Source organism: Pocillopora verrucosa, chromosome 2 (assembly GCF_036669915.1).
Source record: "Pocillopora verrucosa isolate sample1 chromosome 2, ASM3666991v2, whole genome shotgun sequence".
NCBI lineage: Eukaryota > Metazoa > Cnidaria > Anthozoa > Scleractinia > Pocilloporidae > Pocillopora > Pocillopora verrucosa.
This window is the reverse complement of record NC_089313.1, coordinates 12,609,497-12,627,364: the sequence shown is the minus strand read 5'-3', so window position 1 is coordinate 12,627,364 and position 17,868 is coordinate 12,609,497. Positions and strand designations below refer to the sequence as shown.

At 36.8% G+C, this 17,868-nt stretch overlaps 2 protein-coding genes across 2 annotated transcripts in view; one reads left to right on the top strand and one right to left on the bottom strand.

The window, feature by feature from the left end:
• The window catches only part of LOC131768914 (nucleoprotein TPR), a 34,665-nt gene extending 23,327 nt beyond the window's left edge, over positions 1 to 11,338 (bottom strand). Inside the window, exons 1-22 of the mRNA XM_059084617.2 lie at positions 11,125 to 11,338; positions 10,802 to 10,906; positions 9,998 to 10,071; positions 9,772 to 9,868; positions 9,429 to 9,490; positions 8,235 to 8,276; positions 7,684 to 7,797; positions 7,417 to 7,467; positions 7,173 to 7,265; positions 6,737 to 6,817; positions 5,804 to 5,891; positions 5,008 to 5,076; positions 4,811 to 4,882; positions 4,135 to 4,229; positions 3,791 to 3,883; positions 3,438 to 3,542; positions 2,203 to 2,310; positions 1,767 to 1,900; positions 1,154 to 1,246; positions 922 to 1,006; positions 729 to 794; positions 281 to 438 (exon numbers count right to left, since the gene is read on the bottom strand). Coding sequence (XP_058940600.2) covers positions 281 to 438; positions 729 to 794; positions 922 to 1,006; positions 1,154 to 1,246; positions 1,767 to 1,900; positions 2,203 to 2,310; positions 3,438 to 3,542; positions 3,791 to 3,883; positions 4,135 to 4,229; positions 4,811 to 4,882; positions 5,008 to 5,076; positions 5,804 to 5,891; positions 6,737 to 6,817; positions 7,173 to 7,265; positions 7,417 to 7,467; positions 7,684 to 7,797; positions 8,235 to 8,276; positions 9,429 to 9,490; positions 9,772 to 9,868; positions 9,998 to 10,071; positions 10,802 to 10,906; positions 11,125 to 11,338 — 2,099 coding nt within the window. The remainder of the gene's footprint in view (positions 1 to 280; positions 439 to 728; positions 795 to 921; positions 1,007 to 1,153; positions 1,247 to 1,766; positions 1,901 to 2,202; positions 2,311 to 3,437; positions 3,543 to 3,790; positions 3,884 to 4,134; positions 4,230 to 4,810; positions 4,883 to 5,007; positions 5,077 to 5,803; positions 5,892 to 6,736; positions 6,818 to 7,172; positions 7,266 to 7,416; positions 7,468 to 7,683; positions 7,798 to 8,234; positions 8,277 to 9,428; positions 9,491 to 9,771; positions 9,869 to 9,997; positions 10,072 to 10,801; positions 10,907 to 11,124) is intronic.
• Positions 11,339 to 12,043: 705 nt separating this feature from the next.
• On the top strand, positions 12,044 to 15,327 carry LOC131768969 (uncharacterized). Its single transcript, XM_059084683.2, has 2 exons — positions 12,044 to 12,205; positions 13,965 to 15,327. Exon 2 carries the CDS (start codon positions 14,000 to 14,002, stop codon positions 14,519 to 14,521), a length of 522 nt encoding a protein of 173 aa, XP_058940666.1. The 5' UTR covers positions 12,044 to 12,205; positions 13,965 to 13,999; the 3' UTR covers positions 14,522 to 15,327.
• Positions 15,328 to 17,868: the final 2,541 nt, after the last annotated feature.

Here is a 17,868-nt window from a genome sequence, read left to right as displayed (position 1 = left end):
CAAATACCTAATTCTCCAAACTAGCATCATAAGAACTGTACGGCAGACAGTATGAGAAATTATTACTTGAGGAGATCTTGTAAATAGTCTCACATGCTTTCTGAGCTTGCTCAGGAATAACACAGGGAAATGAGGACTACAAGTATGTGACATACACTGTATTAAAGGTGCCCAATTCATCTGTTATAATTATAGTAGCAGTCATTATTATATATGGTTTTGACCAGATATTACATACAGCAGGACTGTAACTGTTTGAAAGGCATGGTTAAAAACTTACTCCTCAGCTTGCGTTCTCTCACTTTTGTAAGTTTCAAAGTGTCTCTGTAGTTCTTTTAAAGCTACTTTAGTTTCCTCTAGTTCTGCACTTGATTTATCAGGGGTCTTGAGTAATGGAGAAGATACCAAAACAGATGGGTCAAGGTCTCCTGTAGGGATCTGAAATTCAGGAATAACATGGATTGCAAACTGATGGGAATTCAAAATTCAGGATACCAAATCTCGATGGAACTATTCAAAGAAAGCTATACCTTAAGAAGGAAGTCGGTTATGAGGATTCGAGTCAGTATTCCAATGCGGAACTTTTTAGGGGGTTAGGTAACAGTATTTAAGGAAATTAATTAATAATATGTAACCTGTTGACAGTCATGTTCATGTCTGTGTTCCTTATTTCAACAAGAAAAAAATTGGAAAACAGTCAAAGAGGATTAAAAATAGTTGCTCCTTACTGGAGTTTGTCCACTATTGGCTAACAGAACACGGTACATGTCACGTTGCCTGATCACAGCCTCAACCTGTTAAGGAGAACAAACCACAAAATTAGATTGATGAGGAAACTGCGTGGTAATAGTGCTGACGATAGAGTTGGGAGATGGTGCATCAGCTTCTTGATATACAGTAGTAAATGTCATTAATACAAACCATATTCATTTGCCTCTCTCTTGATTCCTTAAGAACTTCAACTTCCTTCAGTGACATGTCCAATTGATTCTGTAACCCCTTCATACTGGTTAAAAGAGATTTAAATTTAGCACTTTGTACAATATAACAAATGTTGATTAACAATGCATTGTATTTGACAAAATCAAAGTCAAAACAGAGCAATACAAGAAGAGAAATATCCTTTAAAAAATTTACATGTCATGCAACTCACATGTCTTCCCCTTCCTTCTTTTCTTTCTCTTCACTTAATTCCCTGATAACTCCCAGAAGTTTCTGGTTTTGCTGTTGAAGTTCCTCTATACTCCTGTCAGAGATTAAATGACGATATTTGAAGAAGGGAATAATGGCAACATATATATGTGCTGACCCTTTACATCCTAATATCAGTATCCATATTCTCTATACTCCTTTCTACCCACTTCCTTTAGTACTGACAAGGAGAATTTGCTAAACAATCAAAGCTCCATGGTTGGTGATTATTTCTTTTATTCTCATGATCTTAATGAGTTATTCAGCAGTTTTACCGTAAGGAGAAATTAAATGCTGGTCACTCATAGGGTTTAAGGGGTTAAACATTTACAATACTGCCACTGATGTTGGGGAAAGAGCCACTATCAGATACTATTGTACTTGGCACTGTGCAATTTTTATTTGTCAGTTTGTTTGGATGTGGGCACCACAACATTATCAAGGAACTGGATATATCACCTGATCACAATCCTACAATTGTTTTACAATCTGGAGAATTCTATCTCATGAAATTTGTCAAAACTATTGTGAGGATTAACAAATTCAAAACATTGTTGATACTGTAGCTTGTTTACCTGAAAGTAACAAGGTGTTCAGAGATGACTTGTGATGAGCTAGTGACCTCAGCGCTTGACATGGGAGGCAAACTCAATTCAGAGCTGACCACTCCTCCTCTTGCCTCCTCGCATTCCTTCAATAAGACCTGTACCTGAAGGTAAAAGTACCACCACAGAAGTGAATCCTTTATTTGTGAATTCCTGTTATTCCCATCCAACAACACTAATCTTTAAATCGTCTTTTGCTGATTTTTGACCTCTTCAGGTGGAAAAGACAACATCCTACTCACAGGTTGGTTTTTACAATCAACAAAGATATGGATCCAAACTCATGATAAAGTGATTTTTGGGAAGCAAAAAGAAGAATGGGTATTGATAAGCTATACTTTAGTTGGTAAGAGCACATTGGGTTGTTTAGAGGTTCTTACATCGAAAGCTTCTAATTCCCACAAACCTGTTGACTTAGGTCAGCAGAAAGATTCCTCAGTCTGTCATTCTCTCTTTTCAGATGTTCACTCTTTTTGGTAGCCTCGTCAGCAATTACTTTAGACTCTTCATTTTCCTTCCATAACAAAAGTGACATGGATATTAAAGAAGGAAACAACTCAAGCCAAAAAGACACACACAAACTGTTGCAAAATTCATCAGCTTAGTTTTTCTTTGATTTACAACCTGAGAGGGAGGAGTGAGGGTAATTATTGAGGAGTTTTAGATCCACAGTTGTTTCTGAATACATGTGACCACAAACATCTAGGAGTCAAGTGACCAGACCCCAGCAGTCATGTTTCCCATTTGCCATCCATGCTTAAACTTTGTGCAAGGCAGTTTCAGGTAGTTGAACTCCCTCTATGTTTTTTGCCTTCCTGTTAGAAATTTATCACGTATAGCCTATAAATACATGTGAAGTGAAGTCTTCTCTTTATAACCATTCCATTTGGGACAGTAGTAAACCAATCTTTTAGCCACATTTCATGTTTGAAATATTTAGGACCTCCATCCTTTGTGTAATTCAAAATGGCAGCACACATGTTAATTTTTTTCAGGTGAAATCCAACATCAATCTAAAAGGCTAAAAGTCTTGAAACTTCTAGCTTCTAACCACAAACTGCTGACCACAGTTTGACATTTGTGGTGAACACTCCAACCATGGATCTAAAACTCTCTATTCTCACAAGAGGTTTACAGGAAGGGGCTTATCAGAGATAAGGTATCTATTTGGGAAGGGCACTCTGTTTTTCAAAAATGGATTTCTTCCAGCTACAACAGACATCAGAGCCAACACTGCATTAGTCATCTGAACAATTATAATACTTCTCGAAGTGGTACTTTTGCATGGAAATAACATGTGAGATACAAAAAGAAAAGCAATGGACTTGTAATGGGAAATGATGTGATGTGAGAATTCCTGAGGAAGATACATAAACTGAGACTTGGCCTCAACATTCACTAATATTGCTAGACAGAGGATTCCAACTGATGGAGGAGTGCTTATCAGATAAAGGGTTTTTGCAATAGGGGAACCTGTTGAGAAAGGACATTCAAAGTGGATAGGGCTTAATATAAAGGGGTTACTTTTCGATAGGAGGGTGCTTGATCATTAGTCATCACTTTACTTACAAATTGTTATTGCTCATTTACAAGTAAGTTCACAGATTAAAATGTAATACAGATATATAAAAATCTGCTCACCACAAGAGCTGAATCCAGTCTCCTTGACAGTTGATCCACACTGTTCAATGCCTGCTCATAATCTCTTCTCTGTTGTTGAAGCACTGGTGCCTTCTCCTCAATTTCCTACAGTATCAATTATCAAAATGTTTCTTCTTGTACTCAATTACAATGAATATAATGAAACAATGAAAGCAAAGAGGAAAGAAGAGACATAAAAAAGCAAGAAAACAAGAAAAACTCCTTGAAGTGACATGCAGTATAACAGATGATACTTCACTTTAAGACTGCAGTATAAGGAAAATGGAAAACTCATGACAAAGGGAATGTTTTCATGCCATTAACTAAATCACTGATCAGTGTACCAGATTTACCTTCAGTATCTGATCCAGGTACTGTTTTAGTCTGATATTCTCATCTTTTTCTTGCTGCAATGCATCAGAGACTTCCACATATTGACTATAAATCTGCAAAATACAAATTAAGCATGTCAATCACAACTATTGCTTTTCTGACACAAATTGCAAACTACTATGTGAAGATATAGATAAATGTGTTCAGTCTTCTTCAGTTTACAGTGATCCCATTGATTCAACAGAAAAACAAGGAGACTTTCCTTTTAATAGTTCACTAACATCTGATGTAAGGAAAATTAACAAGGTTACCACTGAACTGTCCCACAAAAAGGGAAAATAAATTCATTAGACTAAGTATCAACCTGGGTAAGAGTCATTCCAGACTTCATAAATGAACTTGTTGCTGCAGCAGTTGGTGAAAGTGTGCTCAGCTCTACCGGAGTTAAAGGTGCTGTACCTGAAAAGAGTTGGAAACATGCCAAAGATAAGGTAACTGGATGAATACCCAAACCATTTGATGACCGTTGTTGGTGCTTGAAGGGATAAAAATTAGATCACAATAGGAGAGAAATTGGAAGAAACCATATGTCTGTCCAGAGTGCTTGTTTACATAAGTTTTAGCATGGAGGGTCAAAAGCCTCTTTCAACAAAATAAACTACAAAGACTGATTTATTGATGATGGTGTTCATTTACTGTAGGTATTTGATATTACCATGACTGAAATTAACCCTTTCACACCTGCGAAAGTAATTCTCCTTACTGTCTGTCTTGAGAGTGTATGGAGAAATTCCATCTTAATCACTTATAAGAGTTCTAATGCAAAATTGAGAGGGAAACTTATTTGCAATTAAGGAAACTAATACTAAAGCAGTGCTAAATTTTTAAGGTTATGGAAATTAATATGCTTTCAACTCCAATTTTCAATCCACACCAAGTAAGAAGTGCTCTTACCATTTTGGCTATGACTATGACTCACTCTCTCTTGCCTGTGAAAACCAGCCTTAAAGGTTTGTAATTGTTCAAGAGTTTAATTTTACCTCTTTGTCTTGCAGCTGCTAATAAATCATTGGCATTCTCCAGCTCCTTGTCTAGTTTGTTGATCTTTTCCTCTGTTGAAGAAAACATTATTTTTTTGTAAAAATCCTTATTTCTGACTAATTTTTACCAACCTCCTCCTCCATCTAAGATCTGAGTGCGCAAGTCAACATTATTTCAAAAAAAGGGCTATAGTTACCAAGTTCTTTAACTTTCTCCAAATGGGAATTCTCCTGTTCCTTGAATCTGCTATCAAGTTCGAGTCGACCTAAGAATTTCAAGAAGAGAGTAAGCACTCCATAATTTTCTTAACCATTTAACTGCTATGAGTGACCAAAACAGAATTTCTCCTTACAATATCAATACAATATCAAGCAGATAAGTGGTGAGAATAAAGAAAAATATCAATTCAGGGATTACTAGTTGATCTAATACCAAATTCTCAAAGTTGACATCATATGAACTATATAACAAACAGTAGGGAGAATTACTAATGAGATCTTGGGAGTGATAGGGTTAAGAGTCAATTATAACCTGCATGGATGTTTTTTAAAGCTGATTTCAGGTTAGAATGGTTTTAAACAACAGTGGATTGTTTCATACTTTCCTTTGTTTAACCTTCAACTCCCAAGAGTGACCGAGACAGAATTTTCAGCTAACAATGTTGATACAATATCAAGCACACAAAAAGAAAAATAAAATACAATACACAATATCAAGTAGGAAAAAAGAAAAATATAAATTGGGGAATTATGAATTGATCCAGTACAAAATTCTCTAAACTAACATCATACAAATTGTATAACAGACAGTAACGAGAATTACTAGAAACAATAAGGATTATCGTGTGATTGACATACAGTATCCCAATAACTAAGGTAAAAACATACATATTGTATATCAAACTAGTTTAAGTTTATTTTACTCTAGACTTAATTTTAAACTGAAAAAAAACAACAACAACAACAACAAAAACAACATCTGCAGTTACTTACTTTCATTAGATTCTTTTAGTAGCTTTTGAAGTTCTTCAAATGCTGTTAGAAGTTCTTCACTTTTCTTCTTTGCTTCATCTGCACTATCCTAATGATAAAATTACTCACAAAGTTATAATCATGATCTCCTTCTTACTGAAATAAGATGCTCTCTTTGGATCAAAGGTGTGTTAAATAAAGAATAATCCATGGGCACAAGAAGACATGGAATTTCTCTTCAAGTGTTCTACTCAATACATTCACAGCTCACAAGTGAGTACAGGGAACAAGTAAGATGTTGAGTTGAACACAAGAAGAGAAATTCCATACACCTGTATTTACAAGCAACTATGTATTATTTTGTTCCTTATATAAGCACAAGAGGCTTTCACTGACTAGAAAAGTTGGCTTTATTCACGAATGAAAAAATAGGATCAACAATTCCTGCAAAAAGTTGGAAGGTGCAGTTGATAAGCCATATCAAACACACATGCAAAATTATTGTATTTTTTTCACATGTGTTGTTATGGCTTTTCTCAGGGCTGGAAATCCTTGTACAACACCACAGTTTGTATAATAAGTGAGGGTGGCAAAGAGTGGGGGGGAGCCTGATCCCATTTCATGCCTGAATTTTGAAAAAATATTCTTGTGTGACAAATACCATAAACTGTGTTTCACATGTCACAGATTTAGAAGGGAAAACTTCAAATTATTCATCTTGTGTGCAATGTTGTAGGAAAATCTTCAGGTTTTCCCAAAATGCAAGGAAACATTCACAGGTCATGTCTTCAGGAGGCCTCATGAATGTTAGTTCATAAATACATAAAACACGCTCACCTTTCTGTAAAATTCACTCTTCACACATTAAGCCTTAATCACACGTCAGGTACAGCTGTATAAACCCTTTGCCAACCTCTTAAATGGTAGAGAGTCAAATATTCCAAGAAAAATCACCTTATAAAGTACTGCCAGCTTTGACTGTGAAGCTAGTTCTGTTTTGAAGTGGTCGTCCTGCTTAATCAACTGCTCACGAGCCTGCAAACAAAACTATACATTAGTAACATAGTACATACCTGTAACTAACTGAGTTTAAGGTCTGTACTGTAAGTTAAGGACCAAGTTTTTTTCTGCTTGGGCCGTAAATGCTAGAAAAAAACCTTGGAACTTACAGTATAGATCAAGACAACAAGATTAGCGAGATATAACACATATTTCTGGCTTCAAATGGTGACGAAAAGATGTATATTCAATAAACCTTTAAATTCAGCAGGCCATACAGGAAAATGCAGAATAAACATTGTAAGAAATGTATGTAGGACAGCAAGGAGAATTACATTAATTTTGTACTAATCAAATGCATGTTAAAGGGCATGGTCCTCAGAACCCTCACCGCTTGTAGCTGCTGCATGTAGCTTACAACTTTGCTGTTTGTCTCATTACTCTGTTCCTTTAATGTCTCTGATGAAGCTTTAAGATGAGAAAGCTGAAAGATGCACAAGCAAAACATCATTGTACACCCAAAAACTTATAGAAAAGCATAAAGTTATTAACTGCATGCAAAAAGCTGTTCACAACATTGAATTTGTGAAGCACTTTGTAATGCAGAGTATTCCTAAAACTAATGAATCTCTTACCTCTTCAGTTCTCTGATCCAATAGTGTTTGAAGTTCCAATACTTGGGATGACTAAAAAGTAACATTATTACATCAATTTTGTAAAAAAAAAACCTCAACAGAGTATTTCACAGGTTCACTGATATTGAGGAAAAAGAAACAAAAAACCTTGCAAAAAAAATATTCAGCAGAGAAAATTGGTCAATTACAGTATTAAGAATAGGTAAACGGAATTTTGGCCTGAACTGACAGGCACAAAAGTGAACTTAATATGCAAAGACCAAATACCTTTTCTTTCCGAATTTGTACCAATTCATCAGTTTTGTTCTTGAGTTCTTCATTCAGCCATTTATTCTGTCGTTCAATAAGATCCCTTTCTTGTTCAATTCTCTTTTCACGGAACTACAAGAATAACATAATTGTTTAACTTGAAAGAACCAGCTTAAGGGCAGTTGTACAGTACCTCATTTCCAATACTTTTTCTTGTTTAAGGTTTTATAAATATTCAATGGTCATAACAGCTTGTTCTAAGACATTGCCTCCTCATTCTTTCTCTTTGCAACAAAACAATGAGTACAGTAATAACAAAATCTGAAGATATACCATAGACAGTGAATTTACTGATTATAAGCCAGTTAAGTAATCATAATAAAACTCCTCTTGTGCACTTCAGTTTTTAAATGAGGGGGGTGGTTGTTAATTAACTTTTATTACAAAAGGGTGGACGCTTAGTCAAGATGAGCACTTAACTCTAGGGTATTTGTTTTCTCTTCTCAAATAGTTTTCTAGCTATTTTTCTTTGTATCTTTCTCTAAACACATAGCTCTTATCATCCTAACCTTGAAAGAAGTTTCCTGACTTTGAATTTGATCAAGTTTGGCCTGAAATACAAATAACCCAGTTATACAGAAATACAGTGTCTATATACATTTTCCCCTCTCTTCCAGATTAAACACATAATTTTTAAAGTGTGGTTCAAAAGTTTAAGTCTTACAGAATAGTTTTACAACAAAGTTGAGTCGTAATACAAGTAGCATCTTACATGTACATGACAGGACATGTATCACATTTGATATTCTTATTTAATAATGGTAATTGAACTGAGTGGAATGTAATTTGGGCTGAAATCATACACCTGATTTCAAAATCGAATGAGTGCACAGTGCGAGTTTGATTTGAAATCAAAAGTATGATTTCAGACTAAAAATTGTAGGACATGAGGTTCAATTACCACTTTATTACATCCATTTTGAAATCACCCAAATACAGGATTTGGTCAGTTCAAATATTTCATTGATGCAGTACTAAGCTGGCTTGAAATTAAATTTATTCATTTTTGTGGGGAAAAAATAAGAATTTTGAAAACAAAAGTTGCAAAATTTGCCACATGATACTCTTTGTCTTTCATTTTCCTGCAATTTGATTGGTTACTTTAAACAAGCCTTGAAATCTGATTGGTTGTTTTGTTTTTAGTGTAGCCTTCTCATTGGCTGGGAAAAAGATGCAATTTAAAGCAAACAATGGTGTGATTCATGAATAAATTGCACCAATTAGAGCCAATCAGATTACAGGGACCACCAGTGATTCCAAAATGGGTGTTATAAAAGAAAAAAATACACCTGACAACAGAGAGGGAAAATAAACCACAGCACAAGAGCATATACATGCAGATTTGAACAGTAGGTACATGTAAATCTCAATACATATGGGACTGTGAATAAGGGCCACAACCTTTAACACTTGTTAAGGCTGAATTCACTCAATGTTATAGGTGATGCTGGTAATTGCTGTTATGTTAAAATTTGGCACCTATTACAATTCTGCAGGTGACGTCTCCAATCTAACAGCTGCTTCAAAACTTATTGACAGCTATGACCTGAATCCTATGATTTCATATCTTTTTTCGTTTCAAGAACATTAAGATGCTAAAGACAGTAACCAAAAAGCTGCATTTATACTGACACAGAGTAAATTAGAACACCTCCCACTTTACCTCTGCATCCACAACTTGTCTTTCACATTTACTACCATACCTGAGCTGCACACTTGACAGCATTGGCTTCAGACAGTTTTTCTGACATGCTTTTCCACTCCTCTGTTTTTACATCAAGGACAAAATATTTACATTACTCATTAAAAAATTTATGAGAAATGTTTAACATCAAACCAGAATCCTCACTATAAAGGCCAGTAAGGGTCTTTATTAATTTATAGTTCACTTAAACCTTCACTTTTTATTTAACCATATTTAACACATATTAACCTTATCCTTTTCATTTCTAGGAGAAAAAGTAATCATAAGCCACAAAGAATCTATTTGTTCAATAACAAATAGAAACAAACAAAGGTATCAAACAAAGATATTAATTTTCATACCATTCAATCTGTCAATCTCCTGGTTTTTCCGCTCTACAACTGACAAGAGCTCTAGTTTTTCTGATTCAAGTTGTTCATTGAGTCGTGACACACGTGTCTGGGGGAAAAAAAAACAATATCCACACTTCCTAAGAACTAGAGCTCATGTATACATTTCACTGACTGTCATCAGCTTAGAAGAATAGCATGAGAGTGGAAATACACTAGATTACAAAGAAAAGCTTACATAATTAGCTGATGCATCTTCCTTGATACCCTCTACTTCTTGAAGTCTTTTCTGCTTTTCTGCAAGGGAAGCCACTGTAAGAAAGCAAAAGTACAAATTACCTTCAGTATAAAATTACAGCAACTAGGATTTTTGTAAAGTTTGGAAAATAGGAAGCTACAGTAGTTTGTTTCGAAAACAGAACTAGAATAGTGCAAACTGGGGTGAGATTTCTGCACATCCTATACTATATAATTGCAAACTTGAAATCCCACACAAACTGGATTGGGGAAAACACCCCTATGTCTGCAGAAATGAAGTACTGCCAATTTTCTAAAGTGCTGCAATGGCCAGTCAGGCCCAATTAAGTTCTATCAGCAATGGAGATACTCTAACACTCCCTGAACAAATTCCTTCTAGTAGAAAACTATTGATGATATTTGAAAGTAATATTGATTGCGACAACATCCTGTGTCTTGTTGAAGTCTTTTGGATGATATCCAAGAAGCATCTTGTTAGATTTTACAGTGTTCTCAACACTATAATAGCAGGTGATGCAGCAGCCTAGTGGTCAGTACACTGGACTGTGGGTCAATGTGTTGTGTTCATTGGTAAAACACTTCACTCTTACAGTGTCTCTCTCCAGCCAGGAGTATGTATGGGTGACTGCAAATTGTCAGGGAAGCCTGATGGAATGCTGCAGGTAACCTTGTATGGACTAAGATCCCATCTAGAGGGGAATGGTGGTACTTGCTAGAGTACAGACTTTTCCGTAACCTTGGATACTATAATAATCACTCGTTCATATACATATCTTAAGCTTACCAGTTTCTTCATGTTCCTTTTGAAGTCTTTCATGCTGTTTTTGCTCTGACTCCAGTTTGGCATTGCAGGAGATTAGCTGCTTCTCTATTTGGTTGAACTGTTGCTCTACATTCACGGAATGATGGTTAGTTTGAGCCAACTCGCCAGATTAACCCATAAGATAATTATATTCACCGCCTCAAACGAATAGCAAACATGATTTCAAGGAACATTCTACAACTCCCAAACGTATTTGAGTTGAAACAGTAAGTCAAAGCCAAAAGGAGCTATATTAGGGAATGTTATCAGGATTTTTATCACGTAAAACGGAAAAAAATACAAACCTGCGTCTACACGTGCCCGTCGAAGGGTAGCCATGTCCGAGCGAATTTTTTCCTCTTTAGAAGAGTATTCATCAAACATCTGCTTGACTTTGAGTAGAAATACGGTTGCATCTTCATGTCTAGTGGCAAACTGAGCAATTAATTCCCTAGAAATCCCTAAAATGACCGATAAAGTTGTCACAACCTCACTCTCCTCTGCTACAGAGGCCGCCATTTTGGCAGTGAGACGCTTTCGAGGTATCATGGGATATTTCTCCTGCGAATTCGTATATTTCGTTCATGCTACATGACAATAAAAGTGAGCCTGCAAACTTAATGGTAGGATAATAACCAAATACAAAGACTCATTGTTTATGACTAGACTGACAAGTGTATCACGGAAAGTGAATTGGCAGATGAAGAGGGAGATGGATTTTTGAAAGCATTAATTCATTCAATCCGTGATACGCTTTTAGTTATAACTCAATGAAATCGTTACTTGCAGATTTGACTCAAAATTTCCTTAATATTTTGGAATCTGTAAATTTGAATAGGCTTTAATCGCGTTTACAAATATGAAATTGTCTTTTATTATTCGTGGTGTTTTATTGAGATGAAGACGCATCGACTACAGTGCGTGACCTCCTCGTGGCCCACCCATCCGGTTTGCGAGGGATCGATACTCTAGTCACGTGGAGCCTGTCCCCTCCCCTCAGCCACTTTTAGAAGGTGAATAAAACTTCATTGAAAAGTTTGGCTTTAAACAATCGTTTCTTCTCATCTCCATCTGATGGCTTTTTAGTTTCTTTAACTTCCTATTCAGACTTTTGATTATTTCGCCTGGATTCAACTTGAAAGTTCCCTCAGGATTATTTTCATTGCTGAGGGGGAGGGACTCAGGACCCTTGCATTTTTTAAAGATCTCAATCTGCATATGTAAATTTTTTTTAATAGTCACTGGCTTGTAACGTTTTAATCATTGTTATCGCGTACCGGTCTGAGCAGAAATTACCAACGGTCTCCGTTTAGCCGGTCTGTCCAAGAAAAAGGTTTCTGTTGCTTTCACTGATACAGTTTGCGCAAAACAGGCTTTGGTATAACAGTAAGTATCACGCAACATACAGCCTGATTTAACGATTTCTTGTTTTTTGGATGGAATGTGGATCTGTCTCGCTTGAACGACCTACTGAGTAAAACAGTTTGATATGAAATCTCTCTTTTTTGTGAAATATCGATTTCGATGCCGATGCTTTAGTGTCAGGAAAGGTTGCGAGAAATCGTCTGCAGTAATTTCTTTAGTTAAATTAGAGACAGCAGACGATTCTTGAAAATAATTATGACTAGATCAATTAGTGTTAATGGCTTCGTATCACTTATTTACTACGAGATTTCAGGTGCAAGTCAGATATACTTATCACACCTAGCAAAAGCTAAAGTAACAGGCTGAGTCTCTTGCGAAATCATTAACAGCTTCGTAATAAACGTTTCCTCTTGAATTCTGGAAGCACGCACGTAGTTGAAACTTTAGAAGTCACTTAGGAAGTATATAACAGTTTCGTCATTTAAATAATATTGACTAACGTATACCGCCCACTTAGCTTTGAAACAGTATTATCGCGATTTTTAGAAGTGACATTAATTAAGTTGTATGGAGCAGGTACATTTTTGTACCCGAAAAGCTGGTTAACTTTTCATAAAATTTTATTCAACGTCTCATCGTTTAAATAACCCGAATTATTTAAATTGCTAATTTGCTAGCTTTTGTTTAAATCAACAAGTCGATTCAGCCGCATGTTTGCGTTGTTAGAGCAAAAAGCAGACTTTGTCATATCTCCCTTACGTAGATATATAACTGACAGCTTTAACTTAGAAAGATAACATTTAGAGTGAAGTGTGGTAAATTAGGAAAGTCCCAGTTTGACGCTGATACTTATGTGTGACCGAGCGATGAAAAATCGTCACACATCTGCGTGCTAGACAATAAGAAACCGATACAACGTAGCACAATAGTTCACTTCTCGAATCATGAAGGAGCTAACACAAGGCTGAATTTTCTGTTTGAAAACTTCAACCAAAATTGATCAAGTTCCATATCTGCAAACCTTTTTAGTGTTAGTAGTGTTATTCATCCTAAGCCATCCGTTTTTCCTCCTTCGCGTTTGCCCACACTAAAAAAAATTATCGATTCAAGGCCTTGCTTCTTTTAAAGGAAATTATTTCTATACAGCAAAGACCGATCTTACGTATCGTGACCTGCCGCTTAAAAGCCAAAAAGAGGCGACGAATTTGCGCTATTTGGTGGTTTACCATTTTATTTTCTTGCGTGACAGGCGAAAAATTTGCTGAAAAACTTCCTTGATGAGAAGGTTTGCATGCTATCTCCTTAGCAGCGAAGTTTCCTTGTTTTGTTTTTTCCTCAAACTTTCGCGATGAATACATTACACGCCGCGGATCGTTAAGTCGTATGACCCAATTATTATTAGTTAAGCAGTAGACCGCACCTTCAATCGGTTTACCGGCGCAATGTTGGGAGAACATGAGAAGATTTTCTAAATCAGGAACCGCAGGTGAATGATAATTCATCTTTTCGAGTGTTCTCCCAACATGCTGCGGGTTATAACGCCAGTAAACCGATAGAAATTGCCATCTACTGCTTTTATGAAATAACCTTTAATTTTCAAAGGGGTTTACCGGTACAATAAGCGATAGATTTTTGACCAATCAGGGTATTCGTAGTTTCTCTCAGTTATTTTATCACGTGAATGAGTGTGGAGGGAACTTTCTCAGTGCAGCATCTTTATTTTGCTGTATAATTTTTTGAATTGATGTAATGACTTTTTTTGTTTCTCTTGTCAATTTAGCTTTGAACACACAACAGATTAAGAACTGGATCGTCATGGAAACGCTCGACAGTCTCATGATAGTAGTCTGTGTTATTGCACTCATCATTTTGTTGTCGTTGATCGCCTACACGTGGGTAAAGTGGCATAAGCAAGAAGCCCAAGCACAAATGCAAATCATCAACCAGCCACCCCCACCTGCATTTGAGGTCGCAAAGCACCAACCCTACCCCCCTCAAGGGCATTTCCAGCATGGTTACCTGAACGAGGCGGGTAAAGAAAGTCCAAATCTGAGCGGCTCCCGGACATTTCTAAACGATGACGTGTTGAAGCAAAAGCCTTATACCAAGGGTGGACGCGCACCTGAGTTTCAAAGCGATAACGTTGTATACCACGCGATTTCTGAGAAAAATCCTGACACACTTCAAGTTGGTGATGTAGTGTTCCATGCCAAAGGACCTACCGCTGAAAACGGAACGGCTGATGGTGTAGACGCAGGTCACGTGGTATTCAACACAGCGGACGAAAGCGTACGAACAAGACGGGCCTCGTCGCATAGCAAAAACACTTACTTGTAAGGAAATTATGCTTACGACTGCAGTTTGTGATCAGAGTCAATATCTGAACAACTGCGCTCTTACCCCTCCCCTAACTCAACAACAGTCAACTGATAACAAGTCAATTTTAATGTTGGTTTAGGGGAGGGGTAGGTACGTAGTAGCTCAGATACTGACATTGATCCCTAATTCAGTTGAAAAATTATTTTTACAAAACTTTTGTCGTATATTCTGATTAATATGTTGTTCTTGCCTAAAGGTAAGGACGTGTATAGCGTCTGATACCATTTTAAAGGTTATTTTAGTGGAACGTACATTACATACACTTAAGGTTATCAAACCATAATCTGCACGTGTCAGCGTAATCTTGAGTTTTACCAGCAGTAACCTTGCGATTCTATCAACTTGACATGCAGATTTTTGACGAGTGAACCTTGGTTTACGAAATGCACTGCACTGAAATTAGCCATAACCATTAATAGAAGGAAACACCTCGGATCAAGGTTCAATAGTAATATTTCGTGGAATATCGTCAGCTTATCAGATCTTTTTCAGCATCTGTTTACTCACATCAATGAAACTTGCAGGATAAGCGTCAGTATTTTTCCTCCTTTTTGCGCTTTTGAGGCCAACACCGAGCGCTAAGGGTGTCTCTTCTTTCACATAAAAGCTTTCGTGAATTGGTGATACCTTTTGAAAGGTTATTGTAGTATCCTTGTGCAGTATTCTAAACTTTTGACATTGATTTCTTCATTTCTTTTCCGCGTTTGTAGCGTATAAAGAAGTATAGTGTGAAATATCTATATAAAATGTAAACGTAAAAATAGCATGGCAATTGGGGGAGATTAGTATGCTTTGTATATTCTTGGTTGACCTATTTTTATAAACGTTATGATAAATTCAATTTTTTTTAAATGTAGGACTGTCGTAGGTCATTTCCCTTGGAGGAAGGGACTGGTTACCAACAAGCATTTTGCAATGAGTTAAATACTTAGGGACTACACATTATTTATATATCCCTTGGTTGGGTCGGAGGATTTTGGTTGTGTCACGATAAAATCGGCTGACCCCCTGCCCCCCTCTCATTGGCAGTCAATTTTCTATAGTCCCCCGTTTATACCCTGTTGGCGACGACTGATCCTCATCTCCGTTCCCCCTGAAAACCATGTGATCTACCCAGAGGATAAGTAAAGATTGGCGCCTGACTGGTCTGTAACTGGTTGTCAGAGTACAACCCAGACGAAAGGATCCCATCCATTTGACTGGACGGACAGACATATGTCTAAAAAAGAAAACAAAAAACAAAAAACAAAAACAACACTGACGAGTAGGTGATACATATTTTACATCACTAGAGCGCCATGTGTCTCAGTGGCTCAACCGGCGTTAATTGAGAAAGGAAGGGCTCCTGGGAAGAAATGGGTGGAAACACCAGATTACAGCCTCCCTATCGAACGCATAGTTTGTTCTTAAGAATTTCAAGGACGAGCAATCATCCACCCGCTAATTTTGCTTTTTGGCACCTCAGTTTTGAATTTTAGAAATTATTTGGCCACGATGCCGATAAACCTCAGCAGTCTGTAGTTTCACGCTGGTCCCAAATGCATTTATACGTTTTTTTTACACAGGAGGTCTTGGCGAATTAAGTTTCAATCAGCAACTGAGGCTTGGCTCAGTAAGAAAGCACCTGATAGTTTGCATTATTCAGAACGAGCGACTTTGCCTGCAGTTTAAAAGCGCCACACGAGGAGACTAGATACCATTATTTCTGCTGATGGATACCATAAGGGATTACATGTTCTTTTTTTCCTTGATATAGCATTGGGAAATATTGTACAGCCACTTGAGAGTAAAATAGCGCAAAACGTTCTCTTAAATGTACTGAGTAAATTACTCCTACCAAGTGGCTTACTAATTACAGTCCGAAGTCTGAAAAAACTATACAAATGGAAAAACAGTGAGGATCGTAGCCAATCAATCTCTTTGGCAGCACGAGATGAATTTGCGGTATAGTTTCCATCGTCTTTTTTGAGCCATTAAAGTAATATTATCATCAAAATTTTATGAGAAGGAATGAAACCGACGGAGCTATGTCTGACCGCGGTCAATATTTCAATTTCGAACACTCGCGTCAAGAGGTGGCGAGATGAAGGCGAGATGAAAAATAATTGAGGAACACGGAAACAGCCAAGCCACGGTGCATTTTACTTGGTAAGAGAATCATTTTCCAAAAATCTATGCCGCTGAGTCTAAAAATGGAATATATATTTTCAAGTAAAGTAAATTACCATGTTCATCGTGAAACTAAGCATATTTATTTAATACTGATCCGTCCGCTCTATTGAATACTGGCCTAATAACACGTAACAACCGTAATTTAGGAATGACTTATTAAACTGCGCAAACAGAACTGCCGTCTTCTGGGAGATTAAAGCAGTGCTTAAATATTAGAATTATTGCATCTAGGGTGTCAGCCAGAAACCCTTTTTCCTTTTTTCTTCGGTTGTAAAAATGTAACGATATTGGGTCGGGTAGAGTCTGTTAAAAGCCTTAGCTAATTTTTTAATGCATTACACGACGAAATATAAAATTCTCGATGAAAAAAAAAGAGTAGCGCCAGTAACTCTTGAGAAACTGATGAAAAAAAGTTATTAAGGAGTATTGAAGAGTGGAAAGCTTGTTTCGGAAGTGATTAAAATCATTTTGATTTGCGCGCATGACAACATGCGTCTTTTACGCTGGATCAGACGTCTTCAAGCGAAAAGAACTAGAAATAAATTAGTTGGTTTATCTGCAAAAAATAAATGACAGTTATACCGAAGAAGAATGAAATTCAATGCCAAAGGGATTAAAATATGACCCAACACAGACCTTTGTAGCATTACGTTTTCCTTTTTGATATAAGGAGAGATAAAACTTAGCTGGCATCACATGAAAAAAAGGATGCCGTGGATCGCATTTACATCACATTTACCTGATTTACATTTATAGCTTAGGTTTGTTAAAAACGCCCACTAGTAATTTTTTCTCCTTCTTTCATTCAGAAGTAGCACCCTGCTAGCTTATTGTGGGATATGAAGAAAACGCCTCATTTATTTCTTTGTGTCTTCAAGAAAGCCAATATTACGAATGTTAAGTCTCGCTCGCCTAGGCACTTTCTTCGTAAATGATGGATGGTGGCGACTAGCGAGGCAAAATTAGTCTCATTTGATTCGAGTGGGGAACCATGAAAGGATATTACTGTTTACGCATTGCTTGCGATCAAGATAACGTCACAAATGATTTATTCAACAGTTGCACTCACCTGTCAGAGTTACAATGCACCTGTACTGCGCGTGCCATCCGCCAATTTGACCACAAGACAAAGA

What these genes read in the sequence shown, in the direction of transcription:
- LOC131768969 (XM_059084683.2), top strand. Translation starts at nt 14,000, where the DNA reads ATGGAAACGCTCGACAGTCTCATGATAGTAGTCTGTGTTATTGCACTC.